The sequence below is a fragment of the Rissa tridactyla genome, chromosome 2 (assembly GCF_028500815.1).
Source record: "Rissa tridactyla isolate bRisTri1 chromosome 2, bRisTri1.patW.cur.20221130, whole genome shotgun sequence".
NCBI lineage: Eukaryota > Metazoa > Chordata > Aves > Charadriiformes > Laridae > Rissa > Rissa tridactyla.
In genome coordinates, this window is record NC_071467.1 from 148,920,540 (window position 1) to 148,938,802 (window position 18,263).

Here is an 18,263-nt window from a genome sequence, read left to right on the forward strand (position 1 = left end):
TTCTCAATTTACAGCTACAAACTTTGTTTACAATTAAGCACACCTATTTTTTTCTTTATTGATCTACACCTGAGCCTGTAAGTTTCTGTCCACATGTGTAAACTCCTTAACTTTCTCCACTGTATCATTCTAGCTTTCTAGTGAAAAAAACCCAAAAGAAATGGAAAAATACAGTTTGATTGTTAGAGGAAATAAAAATATGCTTTCAGACAAGGCTGCACCTCCAGTTTCAGTTGCAGGAGTTATATTAAAGGTCTAAGAAACAATACTGATGTCTGTAGAATTTAACAGTATAACCACATCATTTTTAGGCTATGCTTTCCTAAGTTGGATTCCATTTTGTTTCCTCTCAAAATAATAACCAAATGGTATTTTCCCACATTACCTGTATATATACTAAATTCAGTAATCTGACATGCCAATTTGAGATAATGAAACAAGACACCACCATAAAAATGTCCAGGCTGAGGCACATATGTCAATACTTTGCAAACCAGATAAAACCATCCTGATTACAGAAGCAGCCACTCATTTCATTAATATCCAGAGAATCTAAATGTACTATGCTTTTTTTTTTTAAAATCAATTCATTTGTATGAAGAAGTCTAAACCAGAATTTACATGCCCAACTTTCATCTACTTAATATGAAAGCAGATCTTAACATACTAATTAAGTGTTGAAATTCTGGAATATGATGACAGGTTTGAAAAACAAACAGCCATGTAAAGCTGGTCATATTTGTAAATCTCCTTTTCCTGTAATCATGTCCATATGCCAGACATCAAAGTACAACATTTTCCACTGATACTTTGCAGTTAAGATGTACTTTCACTGATGCCAAGATCTGACTTTGGGTCACAGTTACAGCCCATTTTTGCTACATGATTAAACCATGAAATCCCACTTTAAATTACAACCTCTAAAAATCAACTAACCTTTCAGTATTGAAGTTGGAATAAGACAATTCAAAAATTCCATGAGTTTGAGCTGATATTAGTTGTTGGATTTAAACAGCTGAAGGGGGGAAGGGAGACATATCTGAAGGAAGTATATTGAGAGCAGCAGGACTCCCTTCAGGAGAGAAACAAAGAACAGTTAGTAAAAGGAAGCAGGATAAATAATGTGAAAAGAACAGTGTCTATAAAATTAAAAGGGGATAAAAAGAGAGAACAGTAATAAGTCTTAATAGAAAGTGGAACAGAAAAGGCAAAGGGAAGCAAAGGAGTGGAACTGGTGACACTCCAAGACTTCACATAGAGCTTTACCTCTAAAATTGTGATTATTTGCCCCTGATTGAAGTGTAAAATGCTGTGAGAGGTATGTTATTACAGAACAAACTGACATGGGGGATTTGGGAGTCTCATATAAGACTGGGATAAAGAGTCACTCAAACTAGTAGCAGCGAGTTCCTCAAGTGTTCTGACTACAGCTATGTTGACATGGATATATTCTCTAAAATCTGCAATTGGACAGGACACAACGATAACTCAAAATGCAAAGGATGGCTGGTACTGGTACTTTAGTCAGTGTTACATTTATGCATATCTCATGGCAGGAACCTACCAATACTAATGTCATTTCAAATTTATACTGCAGTGTCATTCAGCTTCTCAAGGCCAGGCAGATATCAAGCACTGTTCCAAGCACTAAATCAAGCACAGCTTCAGGCTCTAAATACATGACATCTGTTCAGAAGCACTTACAAGTAAAAAAAAATACTTATTTTCTGAAAACTAGATGCAAGCACTAGTTCTAGGGAAGGCACCACCTTCCTGCTAAAGCAGGAGGCTAAGATCCAAAATATGCACAGCCACTAAATGCTAGGATCATCTAGGACTTAGTCTTGATAAATGCATCCTTCCATAACAAAATTTGTATTGCAGTTTCAGCTTAACATAACATGCTTTTATTTTATTTCCTAAGCAATGACGTTAAGATTTCCATTTTGTGGTTTACATCTCCTGACACTCATTGGTTATGGATTAGTAGGGTTAATAAGAATTAACTTGTCACCAAGGAAAGAAATTTTAGAACCAGGGTATCTTTATATTGGATAAGAGATAACCCAACAGGAAAAGCATGTGCAAAATAACAACCAATTAAAATAATTCCACTATTCGCCAGGCAGTATTATTGAAGTCATCATTACTACAGCAAAAAAATTTGAGTATAATTTCCATGTGCCTTTATGTGAGACAAACATTGTATTTTACTTTATTAATTAGTTCTACAATACTGCTAAATACCTAGAAATTGTATAAAATTAATATTGCACATGTCCTTCATAAACCTAATTCTTGAAAGAGAAGTCCCAGGACCAAATCCTAACCAAATGGCTACAAAAGGCTCTCATCTACTTCTCCTCCATGACAGAAAAAATTCAGACTATATTTGTGAAAATGAGGAAAAGTTTATGGTCACTGGGGTCAGAGCAAAATGCCAACCAACCCCTGTCTGTGTGAAGGATGTAGAATCAGTGTGGGAACTATTGGACTCAGCAAGTTGCATTTGTGCTCAGAGAGAAACTGTATTATCACACCATTTATTTAGTATACTTCCTCAGACATTTCTAGGACAACTTACTTCTAGAAATGCTCCCTCACTATGGAGTATGCACTACAAGGTGGAATATAAATGTATAGCTTATGCAAATAGAAATTATAATCATGCATTCTGAAAAAAGCGTGGTCATCTCACTACCATTGCCTCACTGAAACAAATGAATCATTATTGCATAATTTCCTCTGAAGATAACAGGAAGTCTTGATCCTTACTTCAACACTGGATTTGGTTCAATGGCTTATTTCATTTTCTTATAAAACACTATCATCATCTAGTGGTATGTTTTGCTACTATGTAAACTGCATGTTATGAAGATGAAAGCATTTCATTTGCTTAGCATTAAACATTTAAAATAAGACATGGATTTATCATCTTGCAGTGATGCCAAACTATGTGGGAGCGGGGGTGGAAAATGAAGTAACATGAAATAAACTTGACAGAACTGTTGAGGATTTTGAGAACAAACAACATGCCGACATTTTACATGACGGAAATTTGAATAATTTTCTGTCCAAAAGTGAAGGCTAAAAAGGCACAAATGAGGATGCTTCATATCCTCATTCATACTATCCATAAAGTATAAAGGGACATAAGCAAATATTTTGAAGAAAAACCTCACAGGTTTTTTTTAAAAAAATATTTTTCACACTGTTTTTCTTCTAATTTGGAGGGGGGGCGGAATTAAATTTCCCATTTACAAAAGCCCACTATTTATTATGAACATACAACGAGAATCTACATAAATAAGTTGTTGACTTACGTGGTAGCTTTTCAGTCTAACAAAATCAACTTTCATGGAGATGAACCTTTCTGAATTTCTGCTGAGATTTTTAATGTGCTCCACAAGGTCAGCACAGAACTTGTAGCCACCTTTGAGGACACAGAGAACCACAATATCATTGTCTCCAATGTCTTGCATAATATCTTTGGCCAATCGTTCTGTCCTGGGGCAAAGAAAAATAAGGGTAAAATAACATTAGATGCAGATTCTCTAGGTTCATGATATGCTTTCCATGTAGTTACAAAGAAACCCTACGGTGAGCATATGGCTTGACTGACAGTCAATGTTTTAAGGGTCTTGACTTGACTTGTCTGGTTTTGGATCAACTTCACAGTAGGCAGATATAAAGTGATGGATGCAAGATGCAAAGCTTATGAATCAAACTGATTAACCTTAAAAGCATAAATTCCCCAGCTATAGAAAAGGGAGCATCTCAATATATATTGGATTTGTAAGCGTTTCAGAGACTTTGGAGTAAAGAATGTGACTTAGCTTTCAGTTTTACCTCACAGTTAACATCAGTATAAAATAATCCTGTACAGTCCCCAACTTCTTATGTTAGTTACTACCCAAGAACAATAAATTCGGTGAAAGATAGGAAAGAGAATTATAAGAAATATTTCATACTGATAGGCTTTGAAGACGCTACCCCTACAATTTTAATAAAGATATACACAAATACTATAAAGAAATATAGCATCAATCAAAATTTTATAAAGAGTGCACATCATCACTATTTCCTACAGCAAAAAAGAAGAGTGCAAAGAGCTTAAGTGATTTGTTCAAGTTCACACACGTAAGAACAATCAAGGTTATGCTTCAATGAACCCGGAATTGCAGGGTTCCCATATCTGTCTTCTCTTTGACAATTCTGCATTGAGAACACAATGTGGCAGATGATTGAACCCAAAAGATACACATTTCTGCCATATAAGTAGTACATAAATTTTCAAGATAAAAATAATAAACATGAATGCTTATCTTAGGTAGCTTTGCTTTCTAAAGAACACGGTAGATGGCATTTCTAGACCTAAAAGAGGGTACCAGGTCATTTCTAGATGTAAAGCAGGCAGCAGGCATCAACAGAAAACCAAACAATGTCGTTTGATGTTTTGAGGAAAAAAAGCTCAGTGCATTATTTTCTGTAAACAATTTAACTGGAAATTTATTTGACAGCTCTCTGAACTAGATTAGTAGTTTCAATAAGAGTGGACTTCTTGACAGGATGCAATTTATTAAATAATCCTATAATTTATCCCATGTCTTTCATGATTACATTTTTCATATTTTTTTCTATACCCACTGTAATATGGGAATCCATTTGCCGCTACATAAATACATTGAACTATAGCGAAATCTACACGTGTGCATGTGCCAGACAAGAATAAGCTCTAAATTGCAGATAATATACAGTTATGATCAAAAGCTGTCGGTTCATTTTTACATCTCTGTATTTGTTATGCTGAAGTAAATTCCATATAGCAGTAATTAATATTTTTTAGATTTGAAAAATAGAAGATATCATTAGATCATCTTGTTTCACCTGAAATAGATAATTCCTTTTACTGATGTAAGACTGAAGATTACTAAAAGACTTTCATTTACTTTACTGAAGATTAGTAAAATAGTCTTTTATCATATTTTATCAAGTCTGAGAATAATGGGGAAAGCTTCTCATTAAGAAGAAACATTTCTCTGGTGATTTTCGTTTTTTTAATCTTGTTCCTCAAGTTGTTTGAGGAACTGAAATTTCCAAAAATTCCAGCATAGACAAAAATGTATTAATGTCAATTTCCAAATAAAAACATAGCAGTTTTTTAACCTGTATTTAATTGCTACCAGCTGACAAGAGAATTTTCTCAAGTGCTGAGCCTTCTTCCCACATGAAAATTTTGCATGATCACAATATATTCAGTTCCACATCCTATTCCGTTACAACAGAATTAGTCTTTTCAGCTGGAGTAAGAAAAAACAGTGGTGTTCATTTTGCTGGAGTACAACAACACTGGAGTTCAATGCTTACTTCAAAAAATGTATATTGAATTCTATGAGAACTGAAGTTCTAACATACTTATTTAAAAAAGAGGAATTAAAAGTCAGTTGACTCTAGACAAAAGAGATGAAAAATTCAACACAATGGTAACTGAAAAGGCAATGAAAGAAAGCTTGTGTTTAAAAATAAATACAAGAGTCATAACTCTTCCTTATGATGGATGTTTACAAACTTCTTTCAAGGAGTTCCAACAATTTCAGTACTTGCAACTGACTGTCCAAATGTGGTAGGTAGAAAGCTGCAGGTTGAAAATGTCCCATGAAATTCCATTCAGATATTCCCAATAAATACGCTGTTGAAAATTACCATTTCCATTTTGTAACTTTTTAACAAGATTTTTAACAGATTTACTTCAAAACAGTAACTGAGCATGAACACTGAGCTGTACAAATACCAAAGCACCATCAAATGCCTAGACTGAGAGCACATGGGAACTACTACAAGGTAAGGAATGAGGGATGATCAAGCTTTCCAACTGCCACCCTCCAAACCTAGCATGGGGACCCAAACAGTCCACGACACACTCTTCGGTTGTGCTGAATGGCAAAAGTCAATGGTGTAGTCGGGAACCATTAAGTTACTCAGCATTAATAATTCGTACTGGGGAGTTGCCAAAACTGTACATAACTGAGCATAGTTTTTTCTCATTTTTAAATTAAAAACACAGGATGATTAGAGTAAAAGTGGGACATTCAAGTATAACTATATACAAAGCTTTGTACCTGCACTTTCATCTTCAGTTCAGCTCTCTTATAATTTACATTCCAATGCCATTTTCACTATATGATCACGCTTTCCTTGTTTTGGAACCCCTGCCTCATTCAGTGCCCAAATCAGAAATTAGGTGAAACAAATTAGACAGGGAGTTGCAAAGGCAACCCACAAGTCTAGCATTTCCTAACCTTCAAGCATTTTTTTTTACTTTCCAAATTAAATAAATAAAATAAATAAATAAATAAATAAATATAATTGCTAATATAATATTTTAGGACAAATGTTATATGCACACTGTCTGTGAATGACAAGCTTTATAAAAAAGAATAATACTACTGACCAAAGAATTTATTTAGTAACATTCAAACTACACATACCTGTCAACAATAATGCCATGAGGTATGAGCACGTATTCCAGATCTCCATAGTAGTGCTGAGGATAAGTGAACAAATCCAGACTGTATCCAGGCCAATTGTCTGAAATCTGAACAGCAAACAGTACTGTTAAGAATACTTCATGGTGTTTGACAATATGTAACTGATATAAAATCAGCGTTCTAGTACACTCTGTTGGCTGGATTAATTGTATGACATACTCTCTTTCAGTTATAATTTACTATTTCACTTTTCCTATTAATTATTTTGCTTCTCAGTGTATCTCAGAAAGCAAATGCCACAGTTTCTTCCCCCCAGAACTTGGGAAATTTCACCTGAAATTGCAAACAATTAGATAGAAAGAGTAAATATTTAATACTAAACTAGTGTCAAGTCTAAGTTTCTTACTACTTTCAAACTCAAAATGCAAATGTAAGATTACCAGTAAGTGGGGATTCTCCAATGGAAGATTCAGGCAGTGGGATTAAAAGTCATAAAATCATCCACTAAAATTGTACATTTCTGGTTTTAAAGTCACACATAAATAAATAAATACAGATGAAACAGCACATAGGGAGAATAAATTACATGCTACATGAATGACAGTATCTGTACAAATCAGTGGGAGACTGTACTTCGTGCCAAAGGTGAGGTTCTTAATTTAGGTAAATCATCAAAGTGATTACAAAATGTTTGCATCTCATGTCACTATCAGCTAGTCTGTAAATCCATACATTGACAGGAAAAAATATTTTACAGATTTAATATATGTTAGTTTCATAAGTATCAGAATACAACATTTAGGAGATCCTGCAGCATACAGTGGCAGTAGAGATTAAGTGGGGCGAAAATCAGCCAACAGATAAAGGCTTCAGAAAGCTACGAGCGTGCAAAGCCAGCAAACGAAGAACTAAGCAAACTCCAAATGAACAACTGTCACAATTCCTTATGAAAGACAAGACCTGCAGGTTCACAAGTTATCTTGGAATCATTACAAAGCTTTGCTTCAATATTGATTCAGGATAAAAAGCGACACCTAATAGGTTTTCTTCACAATCATGTTCCTCAAGTCACATATCGTCCTTCTTCCTACAGCTTTGGCCACATGAACCTTGAGTAGAAGGATAAATGGTGAGAAACTTGCCTTTGTGAAGTGCACGTCTTAATGGCATTTCTGCTAAATATATGACGGTCCTTTACAGGACTGTCACTGAAGCTAACCTCTGCTTATGATTTCATGTAGTAGAGAAATAAAAAATATCTCAAAAATATCCAGGCTAACACAACATATCTGATGCTGAGCTGCTCCTCCACATCCAGTCTTCCTGAATTTAGGCATAGCCCTGCCTCACACTGTACTGAAACAGTGTTCTGCTTCATGGATTTTTGTTTGATTGGTGGTTTTTTGCATATTAATTGACAGCTACAGACACCTCGACTGTCGTGTTTTCTTAACTCTGCCCATTAGTTTCTGTATCAATAAAAGTTATTTGTTGGTAACTACTATTGAACATTTGCCCATAAAGAGCAGGACTTGGAGATCACTGGAATCAATAAAAGCTTTTCCCCTGACTTACACAAGCCTTGAAACTACACAAAAGAAAAAAGTTACTTAGTTATGTTCCTCATTTCCATAGAAACGGGAGATTATAAATATCCTCTTTGGCGAGGTTTTTAATTAGAGGCAAATCTTGTTCCAAAAACACTTCTGCAGAAGGCCTGGGAAGCCTATTTTCCCACCTTCATTTTCAGTACATAGGAGTGGCTGACACTTTTTAAACATTTTGTAGCAATGAACTGTCTGGCATGCTTTTGTTCTAAAGCATTTTAACAGAAAATGAAACAATTTCAGATAGTGCTTTAAATTGCGTAAGTACTATAAACACCCACTAAGAACCTTTGTCAGTATTGCTTATGCATTCTCGCCAAATTGCATGTTTTTGGTGTGATGCAGAAGATCAAACTAAATGGATGGAAACCACTTTGGAATTCATGCGAGCCAATAGGTTTTACTTAGGTTACAATAAGTCCTTTATGAAACAGGATCAGGATGAAATTTTGATTCTCCTATCTGCCCTTCTGGATCTCTTGAATAAAAGAACATAAACTGCATCACTTTGCAATAATATAGTAGTTCTCATTTACAAGTGCTCACTGGCATTTGACAAATAAGATTAAATTCACACGTACTTTCTAATTACTTATTTTTCTAATGTAATAAGCCTATTTCATATTCTTCTTTCTTTTAAATAGGCACTTCCCAACAATAAGACTTAGCTATGATCATCTATCCTACAGCTATTCACAGCATTATGCTATAGGACAATTTTCAAGTAACTGTAAATTTTTATGAGTAGTCTGCTTGTTAATTAAAAAAAAAAAAAGTGCAATTATCCTCAGTTTAATAGCTAAGCATAAAAAATATCTGCCCCAAATTAAACTCAACTTTTATTAAACTCCTGGCTTTAGCCCTTGAAAATATGAAGGAAATATTTGTGATTGTTTCAATAAAAAGACAGTATTCAACCAGATAAATAAATATATTTACTAAATATAATGGTACACAAGTGTGTAAAGAAAGTCCTATGGTGAAAGAAAGAGCCATTTTTAAAGTTCAGGCTTGGCATGTTCAAGCAGCCCAGCAGAAATTCTTCAGTAGGTCTTTAAAAACTTGATGTGAATGTATACAAGAAGGAATACAAATACATGGCAATACCCGAAAGCATTCCCTTGAGCAGTAAGAGAGAAGCTGGAGACACTCAATTGCAACACCTTTGGAAGAACGTTGCTAGCTTTGCTGTCTGGCAAAGTGGGTATGTCTGAGGTTTGAGCGCAGTGCTCGCTTCAAAGCGACAATGATCCAGATTCTGCTTTGGTATAAAATAAGGGGGCAAGCATCAAGAAAGTCCACCTTTTGTAAACTTAAATCATACTGCACTGGCCTTACTTTTGGTTATTTTTTGGGGAGGTTGGGGAGCGCATGCACACATTTGTGTGCAGCAAGCAGCAGAAATGAGATCAGGAGAGCAGAACATGTTGATGGGCACTCATCTCCTCCTCGGCAATACCCTCACGTCACTTTGGTGCTAAACACAGTCACCCGCTTTAAAAATGTCATTTACCCCCACAGGTGTCAGGGGAGGTGGCTGATGCACGGTGGTGTCCGAGACAGCGATGGGTTTCTTCGGAAGAGGGACGGGGGGACGCTGGCATGGGCTGGGCCACCGCCTTGGCGGCTGCTCTCCAAGCGGGCTACAATCCCAACGCCACAGTAAAGAACGTACCTGAGGGGGTGGCAGCGAGGGTATCTGCTCCACAGGAAAATCTGGTTTGTCCCTCAGAATAAGGAGCATATTCGTTCATTTTTGCGTAACCTCTTCAGTACTCAAAACACACTGCCGAAGTTTGGGCTTTTTCCCACGGCAGAAAAACAAGGGGCAGCCCAACGGCGAGCTTGTGCAGCCCCCCCGGATCCCCAAAGGCCTCTGAGCATTTCGGTGGGAGCCCTAGGGATGGATCTCAGTTACCCGGGCAACCTGGCGACACCGCCGCTCGGGATCGTTCAGGACGGCGTTTTCACGGTGGAAGCCAAAAGCCCGGGGAAGCCTGGGGAGCCGCCCGGCCTGCCCGCCCCTAGCCCGGGCAGCCCACAGGCACCCTCCCGCCGGGGCCGGCACCGTCCCCGTCCACCTCCGGCAGCCCCAGGGCGGGCTGCGGCGTGAGGAGGCAACGCAAGCGCGGGGAGCGGAGCAGGGTGAGGGGACGCGGCCCGAGTGCCGGTCGGGGGAGCCCGGCGCAAGCGGGGACCCTCGCAGGGCGGCTCGGCGGGCGGGAAGGACGTGAGGGGAGAGGCGGGGGCTAGCGGCGGCCTCGGGGCGGGGGCCGGGCAGCGGGATCAGCGCGGTGCCGGGGGATCAAGCACAAAGCGCCGGGTGAGCCGCGCCGAGGGGCGGGCGACGGAGGACGGGCGGGAAGGATCGGCGGGGACGCGGTGGGGGGGGGCGAGCGGCCGAGACGGGCCGGGCGACGCTTTGCATTTACCACAACGCCGCGGCCTCCACCGCTCCGCGCCTCGGCTCCGCTGCCGCCTTGCCCGGCCATCTTCCTCCGCGCCCGCCCGAGGGGCTGCGGCGGGGCGGGGCCGGGCCGGGCCGGGCCGGGGGCCGGGCTGCGCCCGCCGCTGCTCCCCGGCGGAGGGAGGCCGGCGCCCGGCGAGCTGCGGGGAGCCCGAGGAGGCTGGCCCCCTGTGTTTGGGGCCGGTCCCCCGCCTCCCTAGGGAACAGGGCCTACGGTGTGCCCGCCGGCGGCCGGGCCTCGCCAAACAGGCGGTCATCAGCTTGGTTAATGCCGTGACAAAGTTTAATTGCCTTTCTGAAGAGAAGAGGAAACAGGCTGTAATGCATCAGCTAAACTGTGCGTAAAGGCATGGGACGGGTGTTCAGAAAGCGGTGCGTGGGGCACAGCGGTGTCGCTAGGGCTGTTGGACACCTCTGGTGCCGGGGACGGGGTGGAGGCACCTGGACAGGCCACTGCCGGTGAGAGACCCGCAGGATGGTGGACAGAGCTGGGCAAGAGGCCTGGGCTGAAGAAGTTAGTGGATAAGATTAAGCTGGTGTGGTCCAAACTGACATTTTAACAGGTTATATTCTTCTGATTATACTCTAGGGAGGAAAAAAGGATGCCAGAAAGCAAATTTCCAATAGTTCATTGCTGACTTCTGGACTGGAGCTCCTTCTGCCCCACCGCTCTCTACATGCTGGAGCAAGCTATGTCTTCCTCATGCCTTCATCCCCCAGCCATGTCATTCATGCTGTCTGTCCAGTAGAAGGAAAACAGATCAGGAGCCACAGAGCCTTTCACCATCCCCCTTCCAATTCTGTTAAGATTATTATTAATATTTTGCTTTCACAGCCTTACAGAGGAGAAGGAGCTTGTTTCTTCTCATTGGTTCCTCTGATCATTGTCTACCTTTACATTCCCATATAAGCTGTTCAGATTTGGACCTGCACTATCCTTTTTGTATCCCATCTTTTGGGAAAAATGCTAACAGCGTCCCAGTCCACTGTGGGTAAAATTGCAGCTTTTCACTTTCTTAAAAGTGAAAGTTGGTTATGATTTCTGGTATTTATCTGTTAAATGTACAACTGGTAGAATTCTGCTGTTACTATACTAGAAATCAGTAAAGGGGAAAAAAAGTTGCTTTTAGGGGAGATGTGGGCATAATGAAATATGCTTAGTGAGATCTTGGGCTCTTACTGACCAAGTAGGAAGACATTTCAACTTGGTACACTTCTATTCTAGAATGTAGTCATTGACACTTGTAGGTCACAAGTCATAACTGATGAATCCAGAGAACACCCTGGGTGTGTCTACAGTAGGAGTTTGGAGCCCAACATGGGCTGGTTTTTAGGTGCATCCTGTTAGTGCACTTACATTAGAACTGGTAGGATAATAGCTTAGGAATATGGTGTTAAGAAGGCTTCTGTACTTGAATCACCAATTAAAGTCTGGATAAGTACTAAAGCAATTGAAAATTGTCTTGTGATGATCTTTGTTTCTTATATAACACCGGATCTGTTTGCTTTTTGGTGGGTTAAGGAACTACTCTTAGAAGAACTATTGCTACAATTGACAACATGTCTGAAAGAACAGAGGACCAGGTTTACAAAGTGAGAGAGACCAACTGCAGAATATGTCTGCCTCGGAAGTGATGCTTGTATATGAAGACTTGAGGTATGCTGGAAAAAAATAGTTTCTGTTCACAGGGCTTTAAAATAAACTTAATAAAAAGTAGTGAATTTGATAAACAGCACATACAGATTTGTACAAGCCTACATAAAGCAAATAAAAATATTTTCGTAAAATATATAGATTTTCATAATGGGCAAAATCCCTAAATACTTTTGCATTTCAGTGCATATCAACTTTTCGTACAACTGTTGAGAAAGAAAAGCTAATGTTTCCAAATTTGGGATTAAATGCTACTGATTTGTACCCACAACACTTTTCAAGATTTGAAGATTCTTCTTGCCTAGAGGGGGGCAAGAACCCTTTCTAAAGCCCAGATTCAGCCTAAAGCTAATGCAATCTGATTTACTTACCACCACATTACAGATAAAGCTGCCATTGCACAAACATCACAGAACTAGGCTCTATAGTGCTGAAGCTATTTGGATTTCAGCCTGAATCTCAGATTAATTTTGCCACTGCTATATGAGTACTGGTTTCTTCTACCTTTTGGACTTGTTGGGTTACTATTACAGTCTTCTGTCTTTTTTAACCACATTCTTTATCAGACTGCTGGAATACAGGAGATGTTTTAACTACACCACAGACAGAACACCACAGACAGAAGCTTAACAATTTGGAAAAGATGAACAAGATACTAAAAAATAAATTCCTCTGGCATTGTGCTGAAAAACTTAAGCAGGAAATGTTTGTTCTTCCCGTCAAGGTTGGATAACTGCATTTTGTCAGGCCTTCCTTTTGGTATTTTTCTCTTCCAACAATTTTATAGGGCTCACTTAAGAAGTGTAATGAAGTGTCATGTCTCACTAATAACAATAAATAAGAATATGTAAATGAAATCTAGATAAATTAAGCTGGGTACAGTTTGGAGGGTACTGCTGCTAGATGGATATGAAGCTGCTAAGGATTTTGCTGTGGAGGTATATGCACTTACTGAGTGTTTACATTGTTTTTTACAGTATAAGCCAGTATAGAATGAATGAATCTAGAATAGATTTTCAAAATCTTTTTTAATTAGGGCCAAAATATGATTATTTAAAACATGATATCAGGGTCTTAACTGTGAAAAAGACTGTAAGCATTCTGAAAAACTTTCCTATTATCTTTGTTTAGCTGTTTGTTTATAAACTAAAGATAGGAGGAAAAGAATAAACACTTTTAGATATACAACCATGGGAAATGATCAAAGTGGGAAAGAACAAAGAAAATAGGGTAGATCGTACTTAGAAGTCAATCTGGGTAGGTCTGGACACATAGCCAAAAGACATAAACGAGCAGATGGGAAAGGCGACACACAGAGAAACAAAGCAGAGTTAGGACTTATATGCAAATGCCTTGTGAATGTATTTATATCTTGGGCCTTTACAGAATGAACTTTATCATTTCAGTTACGCATCTTTTCCTCTCTTATCCTGATACTGATAAAAGCAGGACATGTAGTATCCACCCTTTCACAACTCTAATGTAAAGAAATATTGAAAATAGAAGGTTGGTGGCAGGGATATATCAAGAAAGCAGTCCAAGACAAACATTGTCATGGAGTTACCTGTTAGTCTTTGCAACTCCATTATGTATTCTCCTCCCAAGAAGTTATAACAAACATTTGACAACTCAGTTTAATATGTAAACACCAAAAATAGACAAGAAAAGCATGAAAATCCAGAATATTTCAAGAGGTATGGCTTACCTAGGTAGAAGCTTGCCAATTAGGCGATGAAGTAAGAGCTCTTATTCTGGTTCTGCCTGTTGCTGCAGCTGTTATGTGAGCAGCAGAACTGTAAACAATCTTATCAAGCATAAACCTGCATTTCTTAGTGGTTACAAGGTAAGCAACCACCTACAGTTGTTGCAGAGAAAGAGATTTTTGGGTAAAATGGTCGCTGAAGAGAATATTAAAAACAAAAGTCTAGCAGATACAGTACTTTAGGGCATATTGAAAGGAATTCTAAATTTTTTTCATATCCAGCTTTAATATATTCCATAATTTTGAGTCCTTTTGCATTATGTGAGGCAGTTACCTCGTCCATAGGGTGGCTGCTGAAGACCCTGAGTACAGCAGAACGTATTTACCAGACAGTATTTCATAAACATGGGAGAACATGAAGCAGTTTTTCAAACCGTTCCCCAACATTCAAGAGCATAAGAGGACCATAGGAAAAGCCAACCAATTAGGCAGCTATGATGTACCATAGCATAGATGCTAAACTTCTCCTTTGTGACTGCTGTACTACAGCAGGTGGTGGAGTGGTACTGCAAGCTGGAATCTAGCTTCTGTCCACCTTCAATTTCAGCAGAATTAGCACCCCAGGGAACTGGAAAGTTCAGCTTTAAAGCAATTGCAGCTTCTAAGATCCACAAGGGAAACTCAGAGCATTTTAGCTATCACAGGGAACCTGTACTGAGTCTACGAGACTGACTTAGGCCTTGAAAATGAACTACGATAACTTTGATATCAAGAAAATGGCTAAAAGCTGCCATTCAAGATGTTAATCTGGTTTTTAATTTTTTATGATCGTTAAATCAGTGTTAGGCACTGCTTGACAGAATTCTGTGCTTTGACTTATTTGGTCCATGATAAACATCTTTAATACAAAACTACATTTTTGTTTGTTATTAATCTCACTGTGCCAAACTAGAGCAGCGAGAGCTTCACTTTGCAATTTCCTGGCTCCTGAAGATACTCTTCCTGCTTTTCGGGTTCATGTTATTAAAATAGAGTTCTTTATAGCTGAAACAAATCCAAACAAAAATTTCCTTTTGTCCTTTAATACTAGAATAAACTTTATTTCTCTTAATATTATGCAAATATTTCCCCTAACCAGCTATTGAGAAATATTGACGTTTGAATTATAAAGCATTATTTTCAAGAACTGCTGCTCACATCATATCCTATGACAAATTCATCACATACGGCCATGAAAACTGGTCAGGCAATTGTAAATATATAGTGGATCACACCCAATGTAATGAATTTAACTATTAAGAGTTTGTTTTCTTTTGAAAGAATTTGTTCACTTGGCTTCATCTGTCTTTTTGCCTTTTTTTTAAATAAACTTCAGCTAATTTGGGAAAATCTGCAAAACAAAAGAATTCTGCGTGTTTTAAACAAGTAATCGAGTAACAGTTTAAGGACTTTTTTTTTTTTTCGAGAATAGCTCCGTCCGTCTTTGATGTAATTCTGTGTACTTTGCAGCTTGCCTAGAATAAACAGTGCCATAACAAAAGTGTATTGAAAAGCAGAACCTGGTCCAGCAAGTTCTCCTGGAGCGTAGGCACCATAAATGTTCATGGCTGGCCAACCTCCAAGCTCTCTTGCTGCACAGAATGACCCGCTCCCTGAGAGTGCTGGAATGCTGGATTTAGACCATTTGCTAATTTTATGGTTTGTGTAAAAAACAGACCATTCTCTTGAGCAAACAGCAAAATATGGTTGTTTCCTCATTGTGCAGTGCTTGGGACCACATGTTGAACACTACTGAATTTTTTTTCTCCGAAGAGGCAATTATTACATCACTTCCTCAGCTTTATATGTCTTTCAAAGCAATATGGGAACAATTCTAGAGGTACTTGTCTATCTTTACAGCAGCTCTGGGAATTAGAGGATTGAGTCGCCTGAGTTTTCCATATGGGGGCTCTCACCTAGCAAGAGTAAATTAAACATTAATTTAATTAATTTTGACTGAGCAGTTTGAGGTGATAGCTTTCAAAACTATTATATAGTGCTGTCTAGGTTCAAAGCATAGATTCTAACTTCAGACACCCATCTCCCATATTTAAAACATATGGGCTCAAATTGCAGAAGTCAGGAACCCCCAAAATGAGAAATGCAGCATTAATGGGTACCAGTGAAAAAGCCAGGTATAAGTCATTTACCATTGTATTTCAAAAACATTCTATGACAAAGACATGAATAAACCATACTGCTCCAGGGAATAAGTTAAGTGCTTTAAATCTCATTTCTCTTCCTTCAACTCCTACTTTCCAGTTGCTGAAACAAATGAGATGAGGGTTCTTGGAACACAGATCCTTTTAGTAAACAACTTGAATCCCTTCCCTTTATTGCATCGTCTTAATTCATCCCCAGATGATCATATTTATTATTATTATTATAAGCACGTAGGAGTTCTACTTACAGACAAAAATTTTATTGTGTCAGACACTAAGCAAAGAGAGAAAAAGATGATCCACACGACAGATAACTTACAATCTAAGCCTAAAACAAGAAAGAACTGGCTACAGTGCCAGGGGAGTTCAAGGAAACTGTGCAGGTCAGCAAGATAAGCCCTAATCTCAGCTCACCAGCAGTTTAGCTGTTGTTAAATTTTTGTTGGGCACCGTTGCAAAGAACATTTGAGGAAGGATTTGAAGACAAAGTGATTCCAGTGTTTGCATATTTGTGTGCGTTTTTCCATGCTGTGGAGTCAATGTGGAGGCAGGCATGGAATACTGAATTAACAACAGAGGTTAGTACTGTGACTGAAGAGAAGTTCATCCTCGTAGCAGCATCAACAACACCAGCTGACATCAATGTAGTCTACTGTTTGGCTATGCCTGCTTGTCTACAACCATTTGTTAGAGGTACAGTCTAGAAAAAAAATTAAGTATGTTTTTTATAACTTGGTGAAATGGCAGTCACATATCTCAGCACCCTTTAAACAGTAAAGAAAAAACACAAACAAGAAACTCCTCTCACTTTGGATTCCTACTGTAATGCCACTGCTTAGCCTGGAGGACGAAAGCCCTGAATTTGCTCACATTTTGTTTACATAACATTGCATAACAAAAAGGAGCTGGAGCAAGATCAAGGCAGAATGAAAAATAAAATAAAATTACAATCTAGGCATTCAGCAGTCAAGTATACATCACTCCCTCGGATGTCCACTCATGGGGAGAAATGGCCAGTCCTCCCTCCTCAATACGCCTCTTGTTACTGGAGCGGGTGGTCCCCATCAGCTGCAGAGCTCAGCAGCTGGCTTCCCTGGCTATGGGAAATGTCAGGCAACCTTAATAATAGGTTTTGCCACCTGTCTCTCCTGTAATTATATTATTAGTATTACAGGCATCATAAAGCCAAAGATGAAAGCATTGACTAGGAGTAACATTTATACGGGACTCCCATTGATCTGCATATATGTGAAGTTTTCTTATCTGAAAGATGTCTGCCTTCATCAGGGCTGAAATGTTCAGATACGTTGTTTTCCCTGAAACAGGTACCAGTGAAAGGGCTAGATTTTAGATTTGTGGTGCCAATTTTTCACAAAAATAGACAAAGGGCCAGAACGTGCCCTCCTATAATACCCACATACAGAAACTAAGGGAAATGAAATCAGTGAGGAATTTCTCCCATATTATTTCTCCCACAGAATTTTGCCCCTTACTGTTTCATCAGGGGGGTGAGGTTACCCCTCTGCAAGGAAGATTTTGAGGAACTGTCCCAGACTTAGTCCCCAGGAATGCACTCGGAGCCCAAGAAACCACCATGCCTTGAGACAGCCACATGGAGCCCATATGCTCCTGTCAGACCCGATGCACGCTGGAGGCAGCTCTATCGGAGCCATACAATCAGGAACTCCCTGTGTTTGTGATGATGCCATATCTGATCCCTTCCTTCCTGGATATAAATAGTTTCATTCTGAAGAAGAGCCAGTGAGATATTTATCATAATTTCATGTTGCTATTTTTAAAAAATAGATACACAGTTTTGTCATGCATAACTTCCAACAGGAAATAGTTTCAGTTTGTGGCAACATAACTCTTACTGACCAATAGAGAATTCATACCCCATTTAGCCGGTGTTTTGTGATGGTTACCCAATTAACATGCACCATTTGAAAATGCCAGCTTGATAAAATAATTATGAAGTACTAGAAGCATTTTGATGATTTTCTTATTATTTCATTGGTTATCAGTAACAGACCAGTGAATTTAGACAACGCTTCAACTGCTAATGCTACCTTTTAGCTTGTGGACAGACTTGCCTCTGTTAATATCTAGTATCTTTTATGAAGGAACAATTCCATCAGAACAAT

At 39.0% G+C, this 18,263-nt stretch overlaps 1 protein-coding gene and 1 long non-coding RNA gene across 6 annotated transcripts in view; one reads left to right on the forward strand and one right to left on the reverse strand.

Annotated features, from left to right (window-relative positions):
* The window catches only part of PRTFDC1 (phosphoribosyl transferase domain containing 1), a 47,376-nt gene extending 36,745 nt beyond the window's left edge, over window positions 1-10,631 (reverse strand). For 2 of the 4 annotated variants that reach the window (XM_054192851.1, XM_054192849.1), the window contains exons 1-3: window positions 10,528-10,631; window positions 6,489-6,595; window positions 3,324-3,507 (exon numbers count right to left, since the gene is read on the reverse strand). In XM_054192851.1, coding sequence (XP_054048826.1) covers window positions 3,324-3,507; window positions 6,489-6,595; window positions 10,528-10,587 — 351 coding nt within the window. In that variant the 5' untranslated portion in view covers window positions 10,588-10,631. Of the gene's footprint in view, window positions 1-3,323; window positions 3,508-6,488; window positions 6,596-9,770; window positions 10,092-10,527 lie in introns of those variants that run through there. The other 2 variants (XM_054192847.1, XM_054192850.1) reach the window with 2 other exon arrangements.
* Window positions 10,367-18,141, forward strand: LOC128906049 (uncharacterized). Of its 2 annotated transcripts, none has more exons than XR_008465057.1 (3): window positions 10,367-10,418; window positions 11,152-12,219; window positions 17,598-18,141. It is a non-coding gene; the product is annotated as an uncharacterized LOC128906049 (long non-coding RNA). The 2 variants fall into 2 exon arrangements; XR_008465056.1 differs by lacking the exon at window positions 10,367-10,418 and adding an exon at window positions 10,734-10,899.
* Window positions 18,142-18,263: the final 122 nt, after the last annotated feature.